Consider the following 26,832-nt stretch of genomic DNA (forward strand, 5'->3'; position numbering starts at 1 on the left):
TTTGTACCAGCATTTAAGGTCTATTATCAATATTACCGTCTGTTACAACATTCTAAACTCATTGTAGCTTTGTGAGTTGGAGCGCGTAGTTCGTGGTTGCTGTAACCGGTAAGTAATTTTCAATGTACTGTATATGCCTACCACACGTATAAAATAAAGTAGGTTTATTGTTTATGGGAATAATTTGCGCACGGGGTAACATTGTCAATATCAGGATTTTCAATAACTAAATTTAAACTGTTGATTTGCGATATTGTTTGTTGTTTCTTTGGACATTGTCGACAAAGAGTAGATGTTTAATATTGATGATTAATGAATATTTATAATAAGAACCTAATGGTGTTAAATACATTTTTGTGTTACTACACAAAGATCGGTGTATATAATTAAATGTTAACACTATTACTGCTAAAATAATTAATGGAATCCAGAAAGGCTTAGTTATATTTTTAATAAGGCTTTTACTAATCTTCAGCAATGACAAATATTGCAATTTCAAACAAGTTATTATATTGTGTGTGTATTCACTCAACAGCAATGTTTCGACACACGGTTGTTTGTTTGTGGGTGTTAGCAGCTACAGCGTGCATCGTATGTGCTCTAAGTGAAGATGTCGCTTTGAAGAATTTCGCCCAGACGTCTAAGCAATCAAAACTAGTTTCAACCAAACAAGAGTCGAACTTGAGGAAAAACAACAATGTTTTCAGTGATGAATCGAAATCAAAAGATATTAAAAAGGATATCAATCGGTACCATGTTTACAACTACCATCGATTCTTCTGGAATAAAGGTCATCTTTATTTGTACATTCGACAGACAATAAAACGTATCCACCGGGGTAAAACAATGTCCTACGCAGATTTCAGACAACGATCTTTTCTCAGACTATTGCAATACCGATGGTACCATCACCGCCTGTATTTCAAAATTCACGACAGCCCATTTTCAAGATGGAGATTCATCAAATCGTATATTCTTAATCACAAGTTGTACACTTACCATAATGGCCGATACCGTCATAATTGGGGTATACACTCTTCAAAACCATTCTTTTTCTGGTTCCGACGTCGTCTTTACTACCGTATCAAACGAGGCCGATTTTTATTCTACGGACACGTTCGTTATAGATGGAAACACGGAAGTCTGTACTACCTTCATCGCAGAGGCATCCATAGTAAATGGGTTCTGGTTCGTACATATAAAAAACATGGCAGTACTTATCACTATCGCAATGGTCGCTACGTACGTAGTCGTAGTCGGAATTATCGCAAGCATCATTATCGCCACAGATTAAATAATCGACGATGGAGCACAAGACGATATCGCACGAATGTATACCAAGTGCATCGCAATGATAAATAAAATTTCTAACAATGTTTCCATAAACCCACTGAAAATCCATTTAATATTCAAAAGTAAAACATCAATACATTGAGCTTTTTTTCTCTGGTATATACGCAACAGGAAAAGTAATCAGGTTTTTTTTGTTATGCAATAGCTAGCCCTAGGCTCTATATGAATCTCATACAACATTTTTCTTTGATTTATTGTGTCAACCGTTTTCATAAAACTATTTCTTCCGTATAATAGAAAGCAAATAAATGTATTATTTTGAAATGGCGGACGAATAAAAAGCAACAAACAGATGTTATTTGTTCAAATATATTGTTTAAATTTCCATAAAGGAAATGTTGAAATTATGAAAAAAACCTTTCTCCGCACTTTTAATAAATAATGTTGACAGCAAACGCACTTTGTGTGTTAGGCCGAGCAAGCCAATGTCTGATTTCTTATTCATTCTTGTCATCGCCTGTTGACTGGATCTTCAAAAGCTGCACGGTTCCATAATCGTTAGTAGGCGGATCATCGTTCGAGGTATCACACAATGTTTCTTCTTCTTCTTCTAGGTCTACTGCAGCCTTACTATGATGATAGCCATATTTTGCATATATAATCAACCCTTTAATATATGAAAAGTATATTATTACCCAAAATAGAAACATTAGGTACATCCATACATTTAGGAAGCATTCGATTTTCGACGACAAAGAACGCATAGGGGGTAGGGGGGGGGGGTTGTTTGGGGGGGGGGGGGGGAGGGGGTTGTTGCGGGGTTAGTGGGACGTTTTTCATCACTGTGTTCTTCGACACGAGTTTTTGTTGTTGTCTTCTACGTCCAGACGACGACCGACGACGCATGCGTATGTCATAGGTCATCCCAAATCTTAATTCAAATGCTGCGGATAGAGTAGCCAAACAAAATAGAGTTTGAAATACCTCACTTTTTGCTTTAGTTTTATTAGTTTTATCGTGATCTCAAATGGTTTTCGATGGCATCATTCATATTCTCGATTTATTGAATGGCAGTGCTGCAACCAAATGTTAAACGTTAAAAGGTACTAACTCTTACCTATTAATACCCATATAGCAAAACGAATCCACGTAAATATCGACAAATTTACCAAAAGCACAATGTTGAAAAGCATGGAAAAAGCTGGAACAAATGGTACATACGGAGTCTGGGAAAAAATAACATTTAAAATAGATTTAGCTACACTTATAAATGCAACTTATGGACGATAACGAACGAAGATAAATAGGTCTATACAAATAGGCCCTATTTTTTCTAACAGAACAAAAAATGGATAAGTTATAATCCTAGATCTATACGATTAATACGGTCTTAGTAAAATCAAATGATGCAGTGATCAATAAGAACAATATGAATTTAATTTTTTGGAATCAATATTTATCGGCGTATATTTGGAAACATATACAGTACAATTAGTCTTTAGACCATTACCAGATCACCAGAAATACTAAGTTTATGAAGTCACGGCGATCGGTCAGATCAGCATTATCATGCAACATTTTAAATTTAAAAATACATTCCTGTTAGGTTTAACCAGACCTTTTGGTAGCCTCAACTATATTTGTGACTTAGGTTCAAATTGCGAACAATTTGGCATCTCTGTCACTATGGCAATGTCACTATGGCAAGACGTTTTAGTTTTTATATTATTGTTTTATGGAGTGCGTTTTCTAAAGAAATAATAGAGTGAAATTAACAAGTTGTATTAGCCTACATGTCTTACCCGAAAAGTCAACTCTTCGTTATTCTGGTAGTGCATCAATATAACAGCAAATGAAAATATGCATCCAAGTATAAATAGGAAAAACAGTATAATATAAATCCAAGACCCTTTCATGACGTCATTGTGGTTTAGCATAACAACTACACAGGCGCAACACAGTGCATACGCTATCGTTGCTATTGCAACAGTACGTCCGGGAACTTCACTCGCCAAGAAATTTAAACATTGAAATTTCGGTTTTAATGTTCCACTTAATTCGCCAACACGGCTGCGACAAAGGTCCGTTGAAAGGCTACATTGCTTGTTAAACATTTTAACGTTTTCTTCTTCAGGTCTGTACCGAAGGTTTATAACAGACCCTGAAACAACTGTGTAACAGATTAAACTTCCAATATTAAGAGATTCAACCAAGGCGTAAAAGTCTACGAACAAAACCACAAGTATTGTAATTCCTCCGAATATTAGAGTTGCTGTAACCGGCACACGATTTCTTGATGAAACTTGTGATAACTGTGTAAACATGAGTCCATCTTTAGCCATTGAATAGACAAATCTTGGCAGCGCATGTAAGGTTACCAACGTGGATCCAGAAACAGAAAATGTCAACGCCACTACAATAACGTATGTTGGAACGACTTCTCCAAGCTGTTGAAAAGCATCTGAAAGTGGCACGATCGGATTTATTTCACACCATGGTACAATCAGCGTTAACGTGCTCACTAATACTAAATTAATACAGGTGTTAACTAAGACGGCAGATAGTAAAGCTTTTGGAACACTTTTTACGGGGTCTATACATTCCTCGCTAGATATACAAATAACTTCAAACCCAGCATAAAGGAAGAACAATTTGGCAGATCCCGACACAACACCACCGAAACCGTACGGAAAAAATCCACCGTAGTTTGACCAGTTAGAAAAGTTGATATGAGGAACCCCATAACCTTCAAGAATAGCTATAAACGTCATTACAAATATAACGACGATTGCATTTATACGCGATGATATTTTAACTCCAAATAGAAGAATTATTGTAAAACATAATATCATAAATGCGGCAAGTAAATCTGGATAGTTGGCTAAAAATGGCGTATTCCATTCCTTTCCATTCAATATATAATTCACTGTTAAATTGTGTAGGACATCGCCAAACATGTTATCGATAGTTGATGACAATGCACGAGATAAACTTCCAGCACAAGCTACATATTCTAATATCATATTCCATCCTATTATAAACGCCCATATTTCACCAATTGTCAGATAAGTATATAGGTAGGCGCTACCAGCTTGCGGAATTCGACAGCAAAATTCTGCGTAGCATAAGGCTGAAAGCAAGGCCGAGGCAGCCGCGATGAGTATTGAGACATCTACAGCTGGACCTGCCAGTGTGGCAGCAACAGACCCACATAAAATAAACACACCAACACCAAGAACATAACTTAATGCAATAAATGTTAAATCAAATGTTGTTAAGCATCTGTTAAGCTTTGTCTTTAAAATATCTGAACGAATTATCTTTCGTCGAATTATATTTGCGAATATATTTTTAAACTTTTCCATATCAATTCAATTTCCGTATCGACCACTGATCACTTTCTAAGAATATAAAAGCATGTAACTGAATTATTACTGGTTTTTGTCTTAATGTAACTTGTTTAATTCAACAGATATGACAATAGTACAATACAGTTTATTTCTTTTACATAGCATTATACGCCAGTTTAGCTGCCTCGGGGTTGAAAATCGGTTCCCTCGAATATAGGCCTATACTTTAGCATAATTGTGAGTAATAGACTTAACTAAAACAACTACAGTAGAGTAAAACAACTACTGGACAGTATAAAACACTTCAGTACCTTATTATGACTGATATGCCTACCGGATATTCCAACAAACTTCTTGATTTGAATAACAATTTTAACCATTAAAGATATCCATTCCCGTCCACTAAAATGACTAAGACGTCATATTATATACAGTGGCTATAGCTCGAATCCATTTGTAAGCATGCATTGCTGGAGTTTTACAATACCCTTTATACTTCTTTAGATTCTTTCAGTTGTTTAATTCAGTATAATACCTCAAATAGCACGTATTCAACGCACAATACAAAAGCACTCTTTTCACTAACAAAAGTATTTTAATATTAAATAAGCGTTGTGTGACGGTACATTTTATCAGGAAGAGTTAAATTAAACTCTTCCCTGATCTTATCAATATATTATGTGTTGTGACGCTTGTGCGACAGAGTTAAATTATAGGCCTACCTTAAACAATTTTGAATTCGACTGTATCATAGACATATGTATGTAGAAAAATAACCGTATATACACCGACACTTCGTTTGTCTGTAGGCCTACTCGTTTTAATGCTTTTTATTTGAGATGCATGCGTTTACACGTGAACCATGGAGGTATAATTATACCTCCAGCGTGAACCATCTGTCATAATATTAGGCCTACGTGTATGAAATTAGTCATTAGTCATTAACTTGTTTAAAGGATAGTGGATATAATGGGTTTTCACATGCGATGCAACAATACGAATTATGTTGGGAGTGGCAATACATATTTGATTTACGGTGGCCTGTAAGTGTCACACATGCAACGACAAGGATTCTGTAGGGATTGGCAATGCATATTTGATTTACGGTGGGCCGTAAGTGTCACGCATGCAACGATACGGAATCTGTAGGGAGTGGCAATGTATATTTGATTAACGGTGGCCCGCAAGGGTCACGCAAACTTTTATAAACATGTCACGGCAATAGAAAAAAAAAACATCAGCGGCATCAATGCTACAGTGAACACTGTAATACTGTTTTTACTGTGGAAAACTTCAACACAAAGAAGAAAACAAAAAAATCCACAATCATCAGTATTTATTTATGAATTAAGATTGTTAATTCAGAATGGTTTTTTTTGCAGCCACCCACCCCAGTGTTAAAAGCAACCAATGGAAAACACCGGAACAATGCCGTGGGTATCGGAACGAAATTGTAACATTAATATAATAATACTGAGCATTTATAAAGCGTTCTTGAACATTGCTGTAAGACCGAAAGTTGTTTTAATTAAAAGTTGTCATTAAGGACTTTGCCTCAACCCCCACTATTTAAATTCAAGCATACAAAACCTACCGAAACGTTATATATAATATAGCTCAAATGTATCTAGTCATTCTGCTCTTTTAAAAGTGTGCTTTTTGCGTAAAATATACATACCAGCATACCATAAAAGAAGATCTACAAAGGCAGGAAGGTTTGTTGGAGAAACTAACCATGAGATGATAGTTTGAATCTCAATGAATAACTGCGTTAATTTTTTATTTACAGTAATATATATAAATTATATAATATCCAATTTGCAGACAGTACTGTTTTGATCTTATCAGATCTCGTCAGTGCATAATATAATTATTTAATAAAAATAATGTTATTTAATGTAATATTCTTAAAGATATGCAACATGAATGTGCTTCTCTTATTCCTTTTGATTTCATTTATTTAAAGGTAGGGCAATAAAGTCAAGCTTGTAAAACCAAAAAAAGTCTAAAAAATATGATTGGCATTTCTTTTTATCAGGGTACTGTATCTTTTCTCCATGCCGTCATAGTTATATCATGGTTATATACAGTAGTTTCTTATCTTCAACACATCTAACATCAAGAAAATCGCCATCACATCATGGATAAACCATGAGGCATACAATAATGATATAACAACAACAAAATTAATAATAAAAACTATGTAATTCTTTTCCAGACTTTAAATTGTAAAATATTAGATCCAAGTATATATATTTATTATTTTTGCTTAATTTAACATATCAGTTATTTACTATATTCCAAATTTTCTTATTCAGATTTTTAATTCTCATGTAACCAATATTTATTTATAGGCTTTTGTTTTTCTTTAACTTTACTGTTATTGTTGTATGTGTATTTTATCCAAATGATCAGCAATTGTTGGATGGATTACCCTTATTTAATATGGTTTTAAAAAAACCAATAAAAAAAAACACGATGTTTATATAAAAAAAGTCTCATTTGAGGCTTAGAAAGTGGTAGAACCAGTTGTTAGTTACAACCATGGCACTAGTTCAGGATTAACCTTGGACTTTTTCATTGAAAGGCATGCATGTTAACCACCAAGCTGCAGCTCCACCAGAATACCAATATAAAGCATTTGGATTGTGCAAGAAAGGTTTTAAAATTCCACTTCATATTTTGTGTAAAAATAAATAGAAGAGATAGAAACAGATACAACAGTCTGTTCTGAAAGCTGTTTTGAGAAATTAAAGAAAAAATTCCTGACCATGCATTATCTATTGATACTGAAACTAACATGCTGATTTACACCACTCCAGTACCTTCACTCAATGCCTTTCGCTGATAACTCAGATTTAACTCGTTTCAAGTACGTTGGATCAGGATAACCATAATTGTCACTGAAAAAAAAAACTTCTTTTTAATTAACTGATCATTAATCTTATTGGTTTATATATGATATAAAAAATTACTGCTTATCGGATTATTGATTTAAGGGTCAAGGCAATAATCATCAATTATTCTAACTATTAACAAATCAAAAGGGTTATAAATTCTTAATTAAAAGAAAATCATCCTTATTCTTTCTTTGATACAAACTATTTTCAATCATATTACTGTATTATTATAATATCATAGATTCCCATCTCCGGCATTATTGGTGGTGGGTGTTTAACAATAACACAAAACTCATTGATGTAAAAACTGATGTTTAATGTTTAATAATGTTTATCCAATCAATGAAATGTAATACAATGTATTAGTTTGAAAACAAATTAAGAACTTACGGTCCACCGTGTGAGTTCGTTTTATGGTGAATATCATTCCATGTCACAACATTTGAGGAGCCTGATGTGGTTGATGTTCCAACAGTAAATATAAGTTGTGCATTGAAAGCTCTTCGTAAAAGTTTTTCAATGTGTTTTCCTTCGTTATTATTTGGAAGGTAAGCTGTACGATGTGTTCCCTGGAAACGACGACCAGGGCTTGGATGGGCTTTCTAAAATTAAATGCAGAAATTGTTATTCAATATCTAGCTCTACCAATGGTATCGAGCACTGAAACCAGACGGAATAGTAATCTCCTACTCGTAAAAAAAATAACGTATAGAGTAGCAATACAGTAGTATTAAATACAGTTTGTCATTAAATTAGTAGTGCAAGACAAGAAACATTACACAAGAAAACGGCACCATAACAACGAATAAACGAAAATACTATACAAGAACAGTCACTGTATTACCTTTCTCTTTATGATTATTCTGATTTAAATGAAAAGGAATTAGGCTCAGAATTTTTTCTGACAATGTGATTAAAAGAAACGTACCGTTTGAGTTCCTGATGGAATCCTGTAATTAATCTCAATTGTTCCCTGTCCTGCATACCCGGGAAGATCCCATCTCTGATGTGTTGTTGTCATTGTTCCTGGAGGTTGATCTCCTTTCATTTGTCCACAAATCATGCCACAAGATGGACAAACTGGTTTTACTTTGAATGCTTGATCGATACAGCCGTGACAAAACTTGTGCTTACAAGGTAATTCTTTGACATCATCATCATCAAGGTCTTCAAGGCAGATTACACATGTTTCTTTTGCTTCTTGTGGACTACTGTGGCTTTTGCTCTCCTCTTTAAAACTTGATTTCATGTCGCCATTAAGATCTTCATTCAGTTTCTCATTAAAGCTTTCTTGCTGCCTATTCGCAATAGTCTTTTTGCATTCAGGACATTTTTTTCTACCAGGATTTTTTGTTATTGTCGATAAACATCTTTCGCATATTGTATGGTTACACTTTAGTTTCTCTAGACTAGGAGCTGGTGTTTTACATGAACAACATAGTAAGTCATGTGATATAGATGTCAGGTTATGTTCATGTTTCTGCAGCTTCTGTTTGGATTCCATAGACTTAGTCTCTGCAAATTCACTTGTGTGATTCTCTGTTGCAAGTCTATTACTGTCTATTAGACCTTTAAATGTGTCTTGAATCGTAAGGCTAACATCCAATAAGTTACTCACAATTCTGATCTCCTTCAAATAAGGCCGTGATTCTTCCTGAAATGAAAATAATGCACTGGACAACACTTCTGCACACACCTGTACATCTCCACCACTTATTCCAGAGCTGATTAAAGGTAATGCTATTGTCCTAGCATTCAGTTGAGAGTTTGCACAATCAAGACAATGGTAAAATGTTTCATAGAGTTTCTTAGAAAAATCATACTCATGTTTATCTGGGCCTACAGCATGGATGACATGTCTGGCCTTAAGTTTGTACCCTGCTGTCACTTCAAATTCAGTAACAAATAGGTTACGACCTTTAACCTGCAAACTATCATAACTTTCATCCTGAATATCTGGTCCAGCTTTCTTAGCAATGGCTAATGCAACACCCTCCGAATGAGTTAAACTGCAATTCGCAGCATTTACGATGACATCCACATCTTCATCTGTGATATCTCCATGTCGTATTATCAGCTTTGTTCCATTCAATAGAGTATACTCCAGATCGTTGATTATACTTTCAAAGTTTGATCTTCCACTCTGCATTTCTTCCCCAAAACTTTCTGTACTGAAAAACTCCCCTTCCAATTCCATTGGAGAATTCCAAGCCATTGTTTCATTGCTGTATCCAAAGGTATCATGAATTGGTAGATGTTTAATAGCATTCAAATCCATGTCTTCACTTTCTGCTCCTTTGCCTGCCATTGAATAATCCAAAGATGTTCTGTCATCGCTGTACCCACAGGTATCATTCATTGGTGGATGTTTAACATCATGCTGCCGATATGGGGAACCAGTAGGGTCTAGCTGTTTATTCATTATACCTTGTTCAACAATACTTTTAAACTCTTTCATACAATCTTCAGTATAGAATAAGTATTTGTTATTGGAAATACGTGTCCATTTAACACCCTCTTGCTTTTTAAGGACTTCATTTATTTTTGGAATTTGATGTACAACATCACTCACTTCAAGAATGACAGCTTTCTTGAAACATTTTACAAATGACTGAAAAAGAAATTTTAAAATGTTATAAAGAAATGCATCCATGATACAGTAGTAGAACATGGTTTATATAGGTAAAAGATGGAGGAATAGTCAATATTATATAACACTGGTGCATTTCTTTGTTAGGCATCAATGATTTGCTGGATAGGCAAATTTACTGTTAATGTTCTTGTAGCTGTCAACTTCTGAAGACACATGGCCTTCATTGACGAATACATAGTATCAGTTGACTTCACTGCTGGTGTACTCGAGATCTACGTTTATACAATGCTATACACTTTTTATTTTAATTTTAACTTTTTGATTTATATAAAATTATATAAAAATGCCTAATAATATAATAGTACTGTACCTAACTGAAAAATTTCAGCTAATTGAATATTCTCTGTTGTAAGGATGAGAATTAACTTACTATACAGTACAGTATGACTAGAAAATATACCTCTATGTATTTCAAAAAGGTGTATTTATATGCTATAATAGTTTCAAGTTTGTGTCCAAAGGTTTTTGAAATAATATGAGAGATTGAAATTACAGCTATTGAAAATAATAAATATGTATAATATTATGACTTATTTTTTTAAACCTTGGGCAGTACAAAGGTCTTATGTAAATATATATAATGTATATAAATATACGATACAATAGTATTTATTGTCATTTATACAACAATGAGGTTCAAATGAAATTTAGTTGGTTGATTTACATTTGCTATAAATACAATAACAAAGAAATTACAGAGATCTAACAAAATGCTATTGTCGGCAACGTTTAGTGGGTTAATTCACAGTGTTCAGTTTGGCTAAGCTTTAAGAATTTATTTAGCTGGTGATCGGGATTTTGACAAATTTTATTGACAGATATAGATAATATATTTATATAGATAGAGTAATAATCTTTGAATAATTTTCTTACCAACACTTTCTTGAAATGAAGTGTAGCTCCTTCTTTGGCAATAATTTTTTCTTTTTGAAGAAATCTATCTGAAACTGAAACAACATTTCTCAATATTTAAATATAAAAAAAACCCATATTTATAGGAAAAATAAAGAAATGGTAATAATAAATAGAGGATTGGTGCTATACAAAATACAGAATACAGAAATTTATTGGTCCAAAAGGAAATTCGTTTCGTTGAACATACATGAGCATGGAGGAATTATTCATAAATACATTCTAAATAGTTCTTCCATGGGTATTAAGGACATCCATTGAAGTATTATTATTGTTATTGTAATCTGCCCCAAATCAGTCACTAGAATCTCAGTTCTAGAAGAATGAGGAAATTTACTAAATGTAATAGAATTAATTAATAGACTATACCTGTATCGTCTTCAAACTTGACAAAAGCGATGTCTTCACTGGAACCAAATGGATAAATAATGTCATCAACATCACCACCCTCATTCCGCTGGAGGTTAATCGTAAGCCTGTCTTTTGTCTGTTCATTTGTAGGGTATTCTTTTAAACCTTTGACCTGTATGCCACCAAGGTCACCCAAATCCTATAAGGAAACAAAGAATAATTAATAATAATAGAAAACGTATCAACTGTTTAATACCACAAATATAGCATGTAGTTGGAAAACATTATTTATTGTTTGGTCTTGAAAATCATATCTCTGTTTTAAAGATTTACATGGCTTAGGTAGTGGTTTTTAGTCTCAAAGTGTAATCCTGTGCATATTCACCAGGGAAATACATCACTTAACTGTAATTGGTGAATGCAATGGTGTACTTAACCACAGCCACCAAAACCTCTTTGAAGTTTCAAAGAAAGAGCAAAAATAAAGTCAAACTATTAAATCACAGAAAAAAAAACCAGATTCTTGACTTACAGTGAGAGCTTTGATGTTAAAGACAACATCGGGAAATTTGTCAGAAACAAATTTTCCTCTTTTCTTCAAATTATTAGCAACTGCAGTAAAATAAAATAGTCACAATATTATAATATATTATATAAATGATATTATTAGTATTATTTTCATAAGTAAAATTTATAATACAAATAATGTTTGTATACTGTGTATATGTTGTTGATTCAAAATTCAGTGAAAAGTGGTTGCTTTATATTTAATATTTTAATTTATTTTTATATAAAAAAACCAAACAAAGTATTTCATGAAGAAAAAGAAAGAAAGTAAATCAAAAGTTGCATCTATTCTTATTAGAAGGGTATGGGATATGTAGCATGTACCTGTATTTACCAAGGCAATCTAACAACAGGACACTGAGCTCACCCCGCCAAGATAGGAACTTGTAACAGTCCTTTGATCTTATGTCTGGCTGCAACAAATACCAACAGTACTGTACTAAGTACCTATTCTCTGCGGCGCAAGGTGTCTGTTAAGAGGTGTGGAACTGATTGTGTCGCAGCCACAGATAAACCCTTTGATCTCCGGAGCTTAGCATCCTGTTGTTAGGATTGCCTTGCTGTAACTATCCTCTCGCTGCATAATATACAAATAATGAATGTTTATGAGTGTAATGGTACAAATAATGGCACAAGGTGAATGATGAAAGGTTATATCAACGAGGCAACGCCGAGTTGATATAACCTTTCATCATTCACCAAGTGCCATTATTTGTACCATTACACGAATACAAAACATTCATTATTTGTTTTATATAACATCTAAATAAATTCTAGTTATTTGAATCAAATAAAAGGTAGCCCTAGCCAAAGCTTCCTACATTTCCTTCACACACATTGATTAAAAACAGTAACATTTGGTTTTTAATAATTTTATATTAAATGTTATATTTATATGGATTTCGTAAACACACCTACTTTTGTGTTAATTATGTCTACAAACGACCAAACAATCCTAGGCCTAGCAAGGCTAAAACGCCTAGGCTAGGCCTAGCCTAATACTAGCATGGCCTAGGCTAGACCTAGTAGCCTAGTACTAGCTTGGCTGAAAGGCAAAACTTCGACAGACAATTGGAACTTATCTAAGCTAATTATGGTTTTTCCAACAATTCCACGTCTTGTAGGGATGTCCCCATTAATTAATCAAAATCCTAAAAACGATCTAAAGCTAATTTAAATGCCTTTTTGAATGAAATTAGTACATAATGTCCAAATCGTACACAAATATCTGCTGCTGTTGCATATCTCGGTGGTGTTTACAAATGAAACTGAGACCAGACGACAGGTGGCGCTGTTGTATTTCAGAGTACAGAGCCATATCATAGGATAATTTGTGTACTAGATTTTTTTTCATCCGCGAGACGTTTTTTTTTTCGTACACAAAAATGTTTCAAAAAGTACTATTAAACGATCGTTTAATAGTGCGTACTATTGCACGCCATGTGACCCACAATCGTCCAATCAAATGACAGGAATTTATTTAGGTGTTATATAATAAACATTAAAAGTGTTTGATATCGTACCATGACTGTCTGCAAATATGGCAATTGCACAGTGATTCAGTGCACCAACTGGATGTATGCATTCAACTTCACCACCACCACTCTTAGTTCTCTGAAGTGCGATTTGAATTTTATCCGATGACATTCCAGCTGGGAATCCAGTGACAAGAAAACTTTGTGAAGTCACATCAACATTCCCAACCTCACCACATCTAGATGTGTACCATGCTCGAAGATATTCTTCTATTTCTTCGGTTAATGACATTGCTATGTATAAATTACTGGACCAGTCATCGCATATTATTAAAGCTCCACCATCACATGTTGACATTTTTTGCGGTCTTTTGAATTGCCGCAAACTCTTCTCGAGTTCAGCAATGACCTCACTTAATTCAATGACACAGACATCACGTTTTGCTTCTTCAATTACCTATGAATAACATTTACTACATTAATGTAATAGTTATTAAAAAATGCAAATTTTTCCCAAATTTACTAGCCCATTGCAAGAGAGGTATTTTTAGAAGAAAGTTTTTTACTAGTAATCACCATCTGAGTTTTCTATGTTAATAAATAAAAAAATTCCTCAGGATTCATAAAAAAAAAAGTAATGGATTTTTATTACCTATCCAATAAGTTTCATAAAATTCTGAGGAAATCATATACACACAAATAAACCATGGTGGAAACATATGTTCAGTTCATAACAGTTTAAATCATTATCTATAGAAAGGCCCAGTGGTCTTATGATAGGGTGTAATAAATCATAATGATAAACAGATTAGAGGATTCCAAGTTTTATTACCTGCTTAGAGAATTTTTTTTTATTTACTGATACTCATATTATTATTCATTCAAATATTTTCAACAGTTTTAGAGTTTCATTCTTTTTGTTTAAATTATAATGGTGTATTCAAACAGTGAGTATCTTATTTGTCTAAGTCTATCTTGATTTATTTTTACTTATTCGAAATATTCGTGATAGAGACTAAAACCTTACATGAAGTTGTTGAAAGTTGAAATTTCCATCCTTGCTACTCCTTGTAAGTAATCTGCCAACTTCTAAAAGCCGAATGAAAAATATATGGAGTTGAAAAAGAATAACTTAATAACTGGTTTTAGCTAATCACAAAACATCAACATTTTTCCCAAACATTACATCATAAATGCAAAAATTTGAGACTCGCATCCACCACAATTGTTTCACAATTAACGATTACATCAGCTCCAGTACGCGAAAGACTTTCCCTGAAAATCTGAGAGAGGGCGTCCTATTTTAGGGAGCATGATATTATGAATATGCATCATGTTTCATCTGCTCTGCTGTTGCCCTCTAAAATGAACTTTTTAATACATTTTGCGTCGAGTCGAATGGATTAGACTATGGACTTTGCATGTCAATGTATGGGGTTTGAATCCCATGACCAACTTCTTTTTACTTTATAGTGAGAGAGATTATTTAGAGGGTTACGTTTAGTTATATTTAGGAAGTAGTTCGCCTATCTTTCACGTATCTTTCAGAGAAAGTCTTTTGAAAAAAAATGTATGCCTCCAGTACAATGCAGTTTGGCCAAAGAAATAAGGAATACATGTCTCACACTTGGTAATTTTTAAAAAGATACATAATGGTCTTACCTTTCTCATGTTTCAAAATAGCTAACATCATTCTTGACTTTTGACCACTAGAAAGTGAGATGACTTCTTCAAAACAAAGATTTTCATCTCGAAGAACATCTTCTAACTGATCCACTCTGAATGGTAACTGTTGTCTATGCTGGACCAGAACACATCGTGTAAGTAGGCCTGCTTTATTCATGATGACTAAAAGATACATAAATATTTATTAAACATTTAAGTTAACATAAAAACTTTAAAACAAAAACATAAGCAGGAATTGTGTGAAAACAAAGTTTAACACGATTCTATTTTGAGAACTGAGTGGGCGTGGTACAATCCTCTTGGACCACGCTGCTCTCACGTCTCCAACAATCATTCAGTAAGATATTTTTTATCTCCCCCCCCCCCTTTTCCCGCCCACCCACATGTAATATCACATGAACTACAAGACGGGCTTTTTCATGAGCATCCCTGTGATATTACAAAAATAAAATCTGCGTCTAACTTTAATTATACATCCACAATCACATGCAGGTTACACGTTTAGAATGTTCATTTTTCCAATAAAATTTTAATATGCCAGAAAATGATGATGTATGCTTATATTCTTTGTATATCAAAATAGTAATACACCTATACACAATGCCTCATTTGACTAGACAAACAAAATTGTAATTGATCATTCAAATTAACAGAATTTAGCTAAAAAACATTGTCTCAATCATGTGATAAATTAATGAATTTAATTAAACACAATCTGCATAATCATTGGTCTTTTACAAAACACATACGGTGTATATAAAAAACATTAAAGTTTACTGAAAGGATCTGTATCTTAATAATATTAATAATATATAGAAAATAAATACAATATAACTTGAAAAATATGTGGCTAGGTAGAAATATTATTTTCTCCATGTTGCCAACTGGCTTAATCACCTCTAATGCACTTGTCAATTGTATGACCCACTATACGACCCCCGGGAGAGGTGCATCATGGGTGCGTCATTTACAAATAATTACTGACGTAGGGGTACGTAAAAAAACCTAGAAGGTACGTCACATCAATGAACGATGGTGTGTCAATGTTCGTCACTTTACCATTCAAAATATCATAAACATGGTCACAGTGCGTCAAAATGGGTGCGTCATGGTCATCTAAAGGTAAGTCAAATTAGTGACGCATGGGTGTGTCATGGTATTCATAATGTATGACACATATCGGACAAATGACGCACCTCTTCTGGGGGTTGTATAGTGGGTCGTCATACAATTGACAAGTGCATAATCATACTATCTAAACTAGGCCTAAGTTTTATTTACTGTCTTTACTCTTTAAAGATGTATAATTGTTGGCCAAAACATGATAAAAAAATAAGATGAATAAAATCAAACTTTGAATAGGCCAATTTGCAGTTTTATTTTAATCAAGATGATTTCGCTATTTTTATAAGGGGAGAAAATTAACTGTTAGTGTTAGTGTTACATACTGTTTAAATAACCACACAACCCCGTTGTCAGGATCTAGGAATTTTCCAGGGCATAACAACGACATACAGTACTGTACTGAGTATTTCAGGCACGGCCTCCACTCTAGAGGCATAGCCTATGCCATATAGGCCTACCTAGGCCCTATTTATACTAGCCCTGGCCCCTAGAGGCCTAGGCTTCTGCCTAGCTACTAAGTACTATAGCTAGGCCTCTATCTAGATTCGTTAGCAGTGGCACCTTGACCAATTTTCAGGTAATAAAAACATAAATAGTTAAACAAAATAGAATTATTAAAATAGAAAGTAAACACACTCTGAGCTGTCCTTAATTAACTATCAGCGGATCGCATACGCCATCTTTTTAAGAATAATACTCGGAAATTCCAACTTGAATTTGATTGGACAGTACACACAGCAGGCCTTATGAGTCATAGCGGGGAATTTCCAGAATTGCATTTTTTTTACCAGTGGATTTTTTAGAATCATCACAATTTGGACACAATTTGATAACATTTCAAAAGCATCATTCATTATTAGCGCTAGCCAAACATGGCAGCTAAAGTACCTCCAGCCGTCTGTGTGAGATTTGAAGGTCTTTCACAACCATATCCAACGAATCTAAATGACAAGCTTCAGCTTTATTTTCAAAGTTACAAGAAATCTGGAGGAGGTGATATAGATTCTGTGAAGATACACAGTAACACACAGGATGATGATCCATTTGCCATTATCATTTTTGATCAACTAGAAAGTGAGTACTGTAATTTTACATTTGGTTACTTTTCATAAAATGGGAAAAAAAAGAATGGATTATTTGATTTGATGCCTAATTAGTGGTGGTGGGGCCTGTGGCGAAGGCGAAGCGAATTTTGTTAAATGACAGATGGCCGGAAATGGCACACTCCCGCTCGTAAAATTCACGATAAATGGCACCTAGGTCGTGTTCGTACGGTGGTTAAAATAAGCGCTTAATTTCACCCATGCCTCGGGTTATAAATTGAGCGTTGTTCGTACTTGAAATATTTAACCGCTTAAATGCTTAATCGACGAATCACAAACCGGAAATTACGTTTTAAGGTCAGTTGTCTTTACAACCTACGACCCCATTTTCGCACGCTAGTTTCGTGTTGTATATTTTTTACTCGCGATCTTTCTTTACAATAACAATTACTTGCTACCTTTTACATTGCTTATCCTTGCGACAAACCTTATGCCTCTTAACGCCGATTAATCCTGCCGAAATATGCCTTCTCCTGACGACCATTATTTTACTTATTGACGAAGAATTTGAGCCCAATGTTACACGACGGAAACACCACCGACCAGCGGCTCCCCGACCAGCTAGGCCTACTAAGCGGTCTACACCAACAAGGACAGCACCAGCTGACGATCGCCCTCGAAGCGTGTATGGAAGAGCTTCGTAGGAGAAATGACGGGCCTAGGCAGCGAACGTTTGTCAAAATTTGACACATTGCCTCTATCGGAGATTTATTATCCTCGAAGGCCGAGTATAATTGGATTATCGCTGAAATAACCTGCAAATTTGGTGAAGATTTTACCTCGAATTTTTTGTAGCCTGAGGCAAAAGTTAATTGGATCACGCGAACGGAAATCGGGAATAAGCTGGTATTTTCAACCCCTATGAACAGGCCCCTATACTAGTTCGCCGGAAATGACAGGGTGTGTAGAAAGCGACGACCTCGAATTGGACGACCCCAACGACCCGGGCGACCTCGAATTGGACGACCCATAACACGAAACCGACGACCCCTATAATAGCCTAGCCTAGCCTAGGCCTAAGTATGGTATAACATCCCGAAGCCGAACATAACCAAAGATCTTTAAACCATACCTTATATAATACTCGCAAGCAAGCAATTGATTGAAAAAATACAGAAATATCGACATTTGATACTGAATGTGTCGACACGAACAAACGAACAGATATGGAACGCCAAGAGTGCATCATTAAAACTGCATTCGACTCGATTAGCACACGAAATATCATAAACATGGCAAACCAGGCCCCTTTTTCAGTGGCAGGTAAGGTTTGACCATGGAGGTATACCTCCATGGTTTGACCAGCTCCATGGTTTGGTAAAAATATTTTTATACCTCCATGGTTTGACCGTATACAATGCATGTGTGAAATGTAAAGCTTTCTTATGGCCCTCCCCATGCAGGATTAGGCCAAGTTGAGCCGCCGACAAGTTGAGGCGCCGCCAGAAAAACGTTATTTTCTATGAAACGCCAAATGCTTACTTTCGCCGGTGCTCGTTTCTATTTAATAGAAATTCTATTTATATTAATTATTAGATATAACGATGTATATTCCAAAGTTTATATATCACGGTTTTTAGTATATATTATTAAATATTATAATTAAAGAGAAATAATTATGAATATCTGACTTGTAGATTCCAAAATATAAGGCCTAAAACATGACCGAAAATGATCGTTTTTAGCCAAAAATGACGTAAACATGTTGCCCCCTCAGGCGGCAGTTGAAGTAAAATAATTGCATAAAATCACCGTTTTTTAGTAAAATATTTTGTGTATTAACATTGTAAAATTCAATAAAATATGATATTAAAAGATAGTAAATAAAAAATAATAATTATTTAACCTCATTCGAAGAATATCAATACTCTATTAGTCCTGAGAGACAACGTGATTTTACGTGGTAGACATACACGCGAGAAAAATATTATGGAGTGCACTGCATTTTTACCTTGAAAGATTAAAAACAATTAAATTATTAAATATGACTACTTTCCTTTGCTGTTTCAAACCAACAAAATTGTAGTATGTAATTATTATTTATTTTCATGACACAATAAACCTAAAGACCATATGAACTTATGTAGGGCCTACTAGGACACCACTCTATCACTACGCGAAATGTCGTAAAAGACGCACTGGCCGTTTCATAGAAATTACCGGCGGCTCAACTTGTCGGCGGCCCAACCGGTCATATCCCCCCATGCACATGTTACGCTGCTTGGTAGGCCTATAGTGTTCGTTATAAGAAGACGAGATGTAATTATACGTCCATGGTTTAACCATGTATTGTATAATATTTATTTCTTTTTAATTTATTTTTAATATGTCGAATGCAGTTTTAATGATGCACTTTTGGCGTTCCATATCTTTTCGTTTGTTCGTGTCGACACAATCAGTATCAAATGGCGATATTTCTGTATTTTTTCAATCAATTGCTTGCTTGCGAGTATTATATAATAAGGTATAGTTTAAAGATCTTTGGCTATGTTCGGCTTCGGGATGTTATACCACACTTAGGCCTAGGCTAGGCTAGGCTATAGGGGTCGTCGGTTTCGTGTTATGGGTCGTTCAATTCGAGGTCGTTCAATTCGAGGTCGCCCGGGTCGTTGGGGTCGTCCAATTCGAGGTCGTCGCTTTCTACACACCCGGAAATGACACTCTATATCGGGCTACCAATTACCACCAACCTATTTTTTCGGCCAAAACACACGCGACATTTTTAACGTCAGAAGTTTCCGACGAAGGTACTTCCGGTAAGTTAATACATTCTGGCATTTATAATAATATTTATTCGGCAAAAGTTCTTAAAAGTACGTTTTACATTCATCTTGCCAAGAGGAAGTAGGCCTAATAGTAATAGGCATGAGCCCAAACAGAAAACTGCTCTTATTACTCCATCATTATTATACAATACAAAAAAAAAGGAGTACAAATTAATTTTAAAAAAAACAAAATTATAATGAAATAAACCAATTAAGAATAAGCTGCATTGAATAAACACTATAAATAATTTAATATTTTGAGATCAAATGTTTGGTGAGTTGGGGTTAAAAGTCTGAAATTGTAGCATATTGGTTAATTAATTATTATTATCAATTAATAATTAAAAAAGTTAGACAACAAATATGAAGCTGCTGCTATAAATATATTGAGCAAAACGTTAAATTGTATTATTTTGATCAAGTCAGTAAAACCACAATTTCCAAAATTCATTTTCATTTATTACAGTAGTTATAAGGGTCAGTCTAATTACCGAAAACAACCGAAAATAACCGAAAACAACCACAAACAACCGAAAACAACCGTAAACAACCGAAAACAAACCGAAAAAAAAATGTAAAAAATCTAAATACCGAAAACAAATTTTTTTATAATATTTTTTTAAATGTCGCCCTCTATTAATGGGTGTTTCTAAAGCTAAGACCATACAGAGGCGCAAAAGTCATGGAAGACCCTAAGAAATGTGCACAAAATACAACTCAAAATCATACAATTCAATGAAATACACCGTAGATTACATTTACTTACAAAATCTATAAACACATTTCGTTTTTAGTCTTTTAAAAAACAAAGCATGATTTTACCTTAACTTTGCGTTTTCGTCCCCGGTTTTCGTCACTTATTAAGTGAATACTGAAGCGATTAAGGATAAAAACGTTATTTACTCGACTACGGTAATTCTACTGAATAGATTTTATTGTGAATCCTTTATAGTGAGCTTGTTTTAAGTATACTTTATAGTCCCTAGTATCTTTGTATAATTATCTTTGAAAATCTATAATTAAATCGATCATGATTAACCATAGTCAATTTACTTTCTCTACTATGGATTAACATATCACAATTATTGTAAGGAGTAATGCGCTGGTTTCTGGATCAAAAATCGAAAGACTAAAATTAAAATATTTTTATAGATTCTGTAAGTAAATGCGATGTTATCATTGATTGATTGCACGATTTTTAGTTGTATTTTGTGCACACTACTACTACCATCGTAGGGTCTTCCTTGGCTTTTGCGCGCGCGGTTTTGTCTCTGTTATGGTCTTAGATTTAGAAACACCCATCAATAGAGGGCGACATTTAAAAATCATTATACAAATTTGTTTTCGGTATTTAGATTATTAGGTTATATGCATTATCATGCATATAACCTCTTGATTCTGTCAAAATCTTTATTAGGTTATATGCATTATCATGCATATAACCTCTTGATTCTGTCAAAATCTTTATTTATTTATTTATTTATTTATTCTTTCCTTAGCACTATTTTGTCCGTGCATTATCTTGATATCAGTTTCATCTATCTAAGTCAATTTTTCAGAGTATATTCCTTATGGCCAGGAATCGATGTGGTTATGTTTTCAGGTTGCGCAATCAAACATTACGCGGTCTACGCGCGATTTAACGAAATCACGTTTGTAATCATATCTTCACAAGAATGAATCACTTTTAAACAAAATTTGGTACTCATAAATTTCAGGTCATATTTCATCATATGGCAATACAATTACGTGCGTAGCGCATATAACGCATGCGTACGTGCGCTTAAAATGTTAAAAATTGTCACAATTTATTTTCGATGAAATTAGAGTACGTTTCAGGCAATTTTAAACTTTTAAAAAATTGCCATGAGTGCGCAGATTTTTGCACGCGTACTGCGCGTCAAACGTTAATGGGCACTGTTTTTGTCCGATTACTGTTGTATAACCTTTCTTTAATAATATCATCATATTTTATTCGCTTTTCAACGCGAAACAGCGTTATACTAGCACGTCAAATGTGACAGGCTACGCACGTGTAAGTTAACAAAATGGTTAAAATATGCTAAATTTTAAAATTAATATATATCGTTAGAATGCTCGGGAACACCTATTTTTTATTTAATTTTCTTGAAGTGTATGTATCATATGTATGATTTATTATGAAATTAGAAGAACAAAAGTGGATTAAGTCATCATTAATGGCATATTAAATTTAACAAAATTAATTTCGACAATCAAACAAATTATAACATTTTCTTAGGCCGAAATAACAAACTTAACATTAACTTTCTTCCTTAAGAAGTTCATATATTAAAGTTAAAAGTATATAGTTTGACAGTGCATCATTTTTTTTAAATTTTTAAAGATGTCATCATAGTAAAACATTATAATTCATTGCGGTATGTAATAATCTATCTGCACCAAAGTGGTTACTGCATAGTAAATACACGGAGGAATCTTTCCATAACTTTTAGTCAGTTGTGTATGGCTCGGTGGTCTTTGCTCGTGTCTATAGCATTGAAGTACCGAGTTCGAGTCTCACCTTTGGAAACCAAACGAAATAAGATTTTTTTTATTATCCGTATTGTTTGTTCTTAGTGTTAGATTATACACATGATTTATAATGAAATCTAAATAAAAACACAAATGTGGTTTATGACATTATATACGCAGAAAGATCTTTGATCGGATTATGATACCGGCTATTGTATTTGCGTTAGCAAGATCCTATCATATATTATAAATAACTAACGATTCTGAGAAAATCAATCAATCAATATACCTTAAATCAATCAATTATCTTTATTTAAATCAATGCATATAACCTATAATTCGTCATAGTGACGAATTAAATCTAGTTTATTTATTTATTTATTTATTCTTTCCTTAGCACTATTTTGTCCGTGAATTATCTTGATATCAGTTTCATCTATCTAAGTCAATTTTTCAGAGTATATTCCTTATGGCCAGGAATCGATGTGGTTATGTTTTCAGGGTGCGCAATCAAACATTACGCGGTCTACGCGCGATTTAACGAAATCACGTTTGTAATCATATCTTCACAAGCATGAATCACTTTTAAACAAAATTTGGTACTCATAAATTTCAGGTCATATTTCATCATATGGCAATACAATTACGTGCGTAGCGCATATAACGCATGCGTACGCGCGCTTAAAATGTTGAAAATTGTCAGAATTTATTTTCGATGAAATTAGAGTACGTTTCAGGCAATTTTAAGCGTTTAAAAAATTGCCATGAGTGCGCAGATTTTTGCATGCGCACTGCGCGTCAAACGTTAATGCGCACTATTTTTGTCCGATTACTGTTGTATAACCTTTCTTTAATAATATCATCATATTTTATTCACTTTTCAACGCGAAACAGCATTATACGAGCACGTCAAAAGTGACAGGCTACGCACGTGTAAGTTAACAAAATCGTGAAAATATGCTAAATTTTTTAATTAATATATATATCGTTAGAATGCTCGGGAACAACTATTTTTTATTTAATTTTCTTGAAGTGTATGTATCATATGTATGATTTATTATAAAATTAGAAGAACAAAAGTTGATTAAGTCATCATTAATGGCATATTAAATTTAACAAAATTAATTTCGACAATCAAACAAATTATAACATTTTCTTAGGCCAAAATAACAAACTTAACATTAAAGACCCCTTCCCTGCAATTTTGGACGTTTTTTGGAAAATAATACATATATATCACTTTAAAAACATTAAACCATGTCATTCCTTGTCTTAAATGTACGTTTTATGGTAAATTATGATAAAAAGTGAGAAACAATGCACTACCTAAGTAGCTCGCGGCAATCGACCTCTCGTGGACGGTCTTAGGCCTAGCCTAGCTAGGCTTAGTTTTGTAGGCCTAGCTTGTAAACATCGATAACGTACGAACATCGTACGCTAGCTATATACCTAGCCTGACGTTGTATAGTTGCTGCATTAATTGTCTTTTTATTTTTGCCAGAATCCGTTGATACAAATTGGGGAAAACCCGGTATTTTCGCTGAAAAGTTAGGAGTCTTCCATTTGTTTTGGCTTCACGATCGATCGAAAAGTGGGCGAATTACAGGTGAAAAACAAAAATATCAATCCGCGCGCAATGCATTTTGGGATTTATAGCGGGCCGCTATAATTATTAGAATCGATTTATTTTTCACATTTTTAACCGTTTAAAGACGAAAAAAGTTATCGCAATAGGACCATATAGTATTATTTTTACATTAAATATAGTTTGTGATCTTAAATTAGATCTAAAAAACGTAGGGAATGGGGCTTTAACTTTCTTCCTTAAGAAGTTCATATATTAAAGTTAAAAGTATATAGTTTGACAGTGCATCATTTTTTTTAATTTTTAAAGATGTCATCATAGTAAAACATTATAATTCATTGCGGTATGTAATAATCTACCTCCACCAAAGTGGTTACTGCATAGTAAATACACGGAGGAATCTTTCCATAACTTTTAGTCAGTTGTGTATGGCTCGGTGGTCTCTGCTCGTGTCTATAGCATTCAAGTACCAAGTTCGAGTCTCACCTTGGGAAACCAAACGAAATGAGATTTTTTTATTATCCGTATTGGTTGTTCAATTGTATTTCTTAGTGTTAGATTATACACATGATTTATAATGAAATCTAAATAAAAACACAAATGTGGTTTATGACATTATTATACGCAGAAAGATCTTTGATCGGATTATGATACCGGCTATTGTATTTGCGTTAGCAAGATCCTATCATATATTATAAATAAACTAACGATTCTGAGAAAATCAATCAATCAATATATCTTAAATCAATCAATTATCTTTATTTAAATCAATGCATATAACCTATAATTCGTCATAGTGACGAATTAGATCTAGTTTTATTTTGTTTTCGGTTGTTTATGGTTGTTTTCGGTTGTTTGTGGTTGTTTTTGGTTGTTTATGGTTGTTTTCGGTTATTTTCGGTTGTTTTCGGTAATTAGACTGACCGGTTATAAGAACAGACATATTGCCCACTGAGGTTGTGATTTGTTGGATTTAAACCTCTGTACATTTTCATAGTATACAAATCGTATATAATTCAAATTTTTAAATATAAAAAATATTTTCATGTCTCCACATGATCCCATGGAATTCTGGAGCCACATGCCTTTCTTTAGTTTGAATGAATGTGTTGTTGTTGTGTTATGCCATGATAAAATTACCATTTTTGTTGATATTTCAGAAATTCCCACCCCTGTCGAAATATTGATTTTGAAAACCATGGGCCTGTTGAAAAGTAAAAATAGTAAAATAGTCGCACTGATATAATATAATAGTGGAGGAACCACCACTAGGGTTACAGAGAGCTGACTCATGATTTTTTAAATAAAATAAGAAATACATTTTTTTAGTATATTTTTTAACACATTTGTTACAAATTCTTTCTCTTTTATTGCTACTTTCCTTTTCTAAAATCATCGGTGTTAATTTTAATCTGAAGAGCTGATGCTATTAAATACTGAAACAATTCTTATTTGAAATTGCATTTATTGTATTAAAAATAAGTCAAATTTATTTTGTAGGTGCAAAACGTGTTTTGGTAAAGAAAAATCATTCATTGCTCATTGGCAATATGGAAATTGGATTATTAGTAGAAGGAGCTGAAATGTCTGAGGTAGGTTGTCAAGGATACCAAGCTTCAACTTTACCAATAATTATTAGTTTGGCAATGTATTAAGGAGGATGTACACATGTTATCAAAACAATTTCCACTAACTTTCCCATGTGTTCATAACGCTGCAATTGCCTTTTTAACGGCAGACAATTCAAATTGGCTGTGACGTCGCTACTGCATAGGAAAATCTACTGATAGATTTTCACTGTTGTTGTTAACATACAAGTATAGCCATCACTTCAATTGCTAATTTTACCTGCATGTATGCTTAAATTAGCTGATGTTGAGTTTGTTATAATTTGAACATTTATTTTATAAAACAATCCATATAGACTGAAGAAAGAATTTAAAAAAAAAAAAATGTTAACGAGTTATTTATTAAAATGTGTTCGTAAATTAAGCAATTGTTCTACTGTATGGTTTTCATGAAATATATGTTTTCTTTGTTTATATATATTTTGATATTTTAGGATATACCAGTGGACCATACTAGTCCACCTTCACCTCAGTTTCAGTCAACATCTTTTGGCAATAGCAGTTATGCTGAAGACATTTATGGCAATGACCAGCAAGGTGAAACTAGTTGTTCCAGAGAAATATCAATGACACAACAACATGTAGATAATTCTGAAGATTTATTGAACACTCCAAATGATGACCCACCAGGTGATGGTGGTGATAATGCACAGTTGTTTATAGAAGTATCTTTTGGTGGTCTCACCTTGGATACGGTATTGATGTACTTTGAAAGTAAGAGACACTCTGGAGGTGGATCTATTGGAACTCATAAGCTGGTTAAACCAGGAGTGGTACACATTGCATTTGAGCAACAAAAAAGTAGGTCTTTTATTATTCATTCCCGAGTTGTAAATATTGAACAAAGTTATTTGAAAATACTGTAATAGAATAATAGTGTAATAGAATAATAGTGTAATAGAATAATCATTTCCTGTTAAATTTTCCCGTAGCAGTAATAGTTTAG

At 33.7% G+C, this 26,832-nt stretch overlaps 3 protein-coding genes and 1 long non-coding RNA gene across 5 annotated transcripts; 2 read left to right on the forward strand and 2 right to left on the reverse strand.

Annotated features, from left to right (window-relative positions):
- On the forward strand, positions 1–1,646 carry LOC140047030 (uncharacterized). Its single transcript, XR_011844899.1, has 2 exons — positions 1–108; positions 536–1,646. It is a non-coding gene; the product is annotated as an uncharacterized lncRNA (long non-coding RNA).
- LOC140047029 (cationic amino acid transporter 4-like) lies at positions 1,637–5,850 on the reverse strand. The gene is made up of 3 exons (XM_072091825.1): positions 3,096–5,850; positions 2,411–2,519; positions 1,637–1,960 (listed from the first exon to the last, which is right to left on the reverse strand). Exons 1-3 carry the CDS (start codon positions 4,656–4,658, stop codon positions 1,791–1,793), a joined length of 1,842 nt encoding a protein of 613 aa, XP_071947926.1. The 5' UTR covers positions 4,659–5,850; the 3' UTR covers positions 1,637–1,790.
- A 5-nt stretch (positions 5,851–5,855) lies between these two features.
- On the reverse strand, positions 5,856–15,231 carry LOC140047028 (uncharacterized). 2 transcript variants are annotated; one of them, XM_072091824.1, is made up of 9 exons: positions 15,164–15,231; positions 14,529–14,590; positions 13,550–13,958; positions 11,992–12,071; positions 11,478–11,658; positions 11,070–11,137; positions 8,472–10,154; positions 7,934–8,145; positions 5,856–7,546 (listed from the first exon to the last, which is right to left on the reverse strand). In XM_072091824.1, the coding sequence occupies exons 1-9, from the start codon at positions 15,192–15,194 to the stop codon at positions 7,471–7,473; spliced, it is 2,802 nt and encodes a 933-aa protein (XP_071947925.1). In that variant the 5' UTR covers positions 15,195–15,231; the 3' UTR covers positions 5,856–7,470. The 2 variants fall into 2 exon arrangements, with proteins under 2 accessions (XP_071947925.1, XP_071947924.1); XM_072091823.1 differs by having other exon boundaries at positions 11,070–11,143.
- A 1,892-nt stretch (positions 15,232–17,123) lies between these two features.
- Positions 17,124–26,832, forward strand: LOC140047727 (uncharacterized). Its single transcript, XM_072092762.1, has 4 exons — positions 17,124–17,386; positions 25,759–25,850; positions 26,321–26,687; positions 26,819–26,832. Exons 1-4 carry the CDS (start codon positions 17,185–17,187, stop codon positions 26,830–26,832), a joined length of 675 nt encoding a protein of 224 aa, XP_071948863.1. The 5' UTR covers positions 17,124–17,184.

The sequence above is a fragment of the Antedon mediterranea genome, chromosome 4, assembly GCF_964355755.1.
Source record: "Antedon mediterranea chromosome 4, ecAntMedi1.1, whole genome shotgun sequence".
Lineage (NCBI taxonomy): Eukaryota > Metazoa > Echinodermata > Crinoidea > Comatulida > Antedonidae > Antedon > Antedon mediterranea.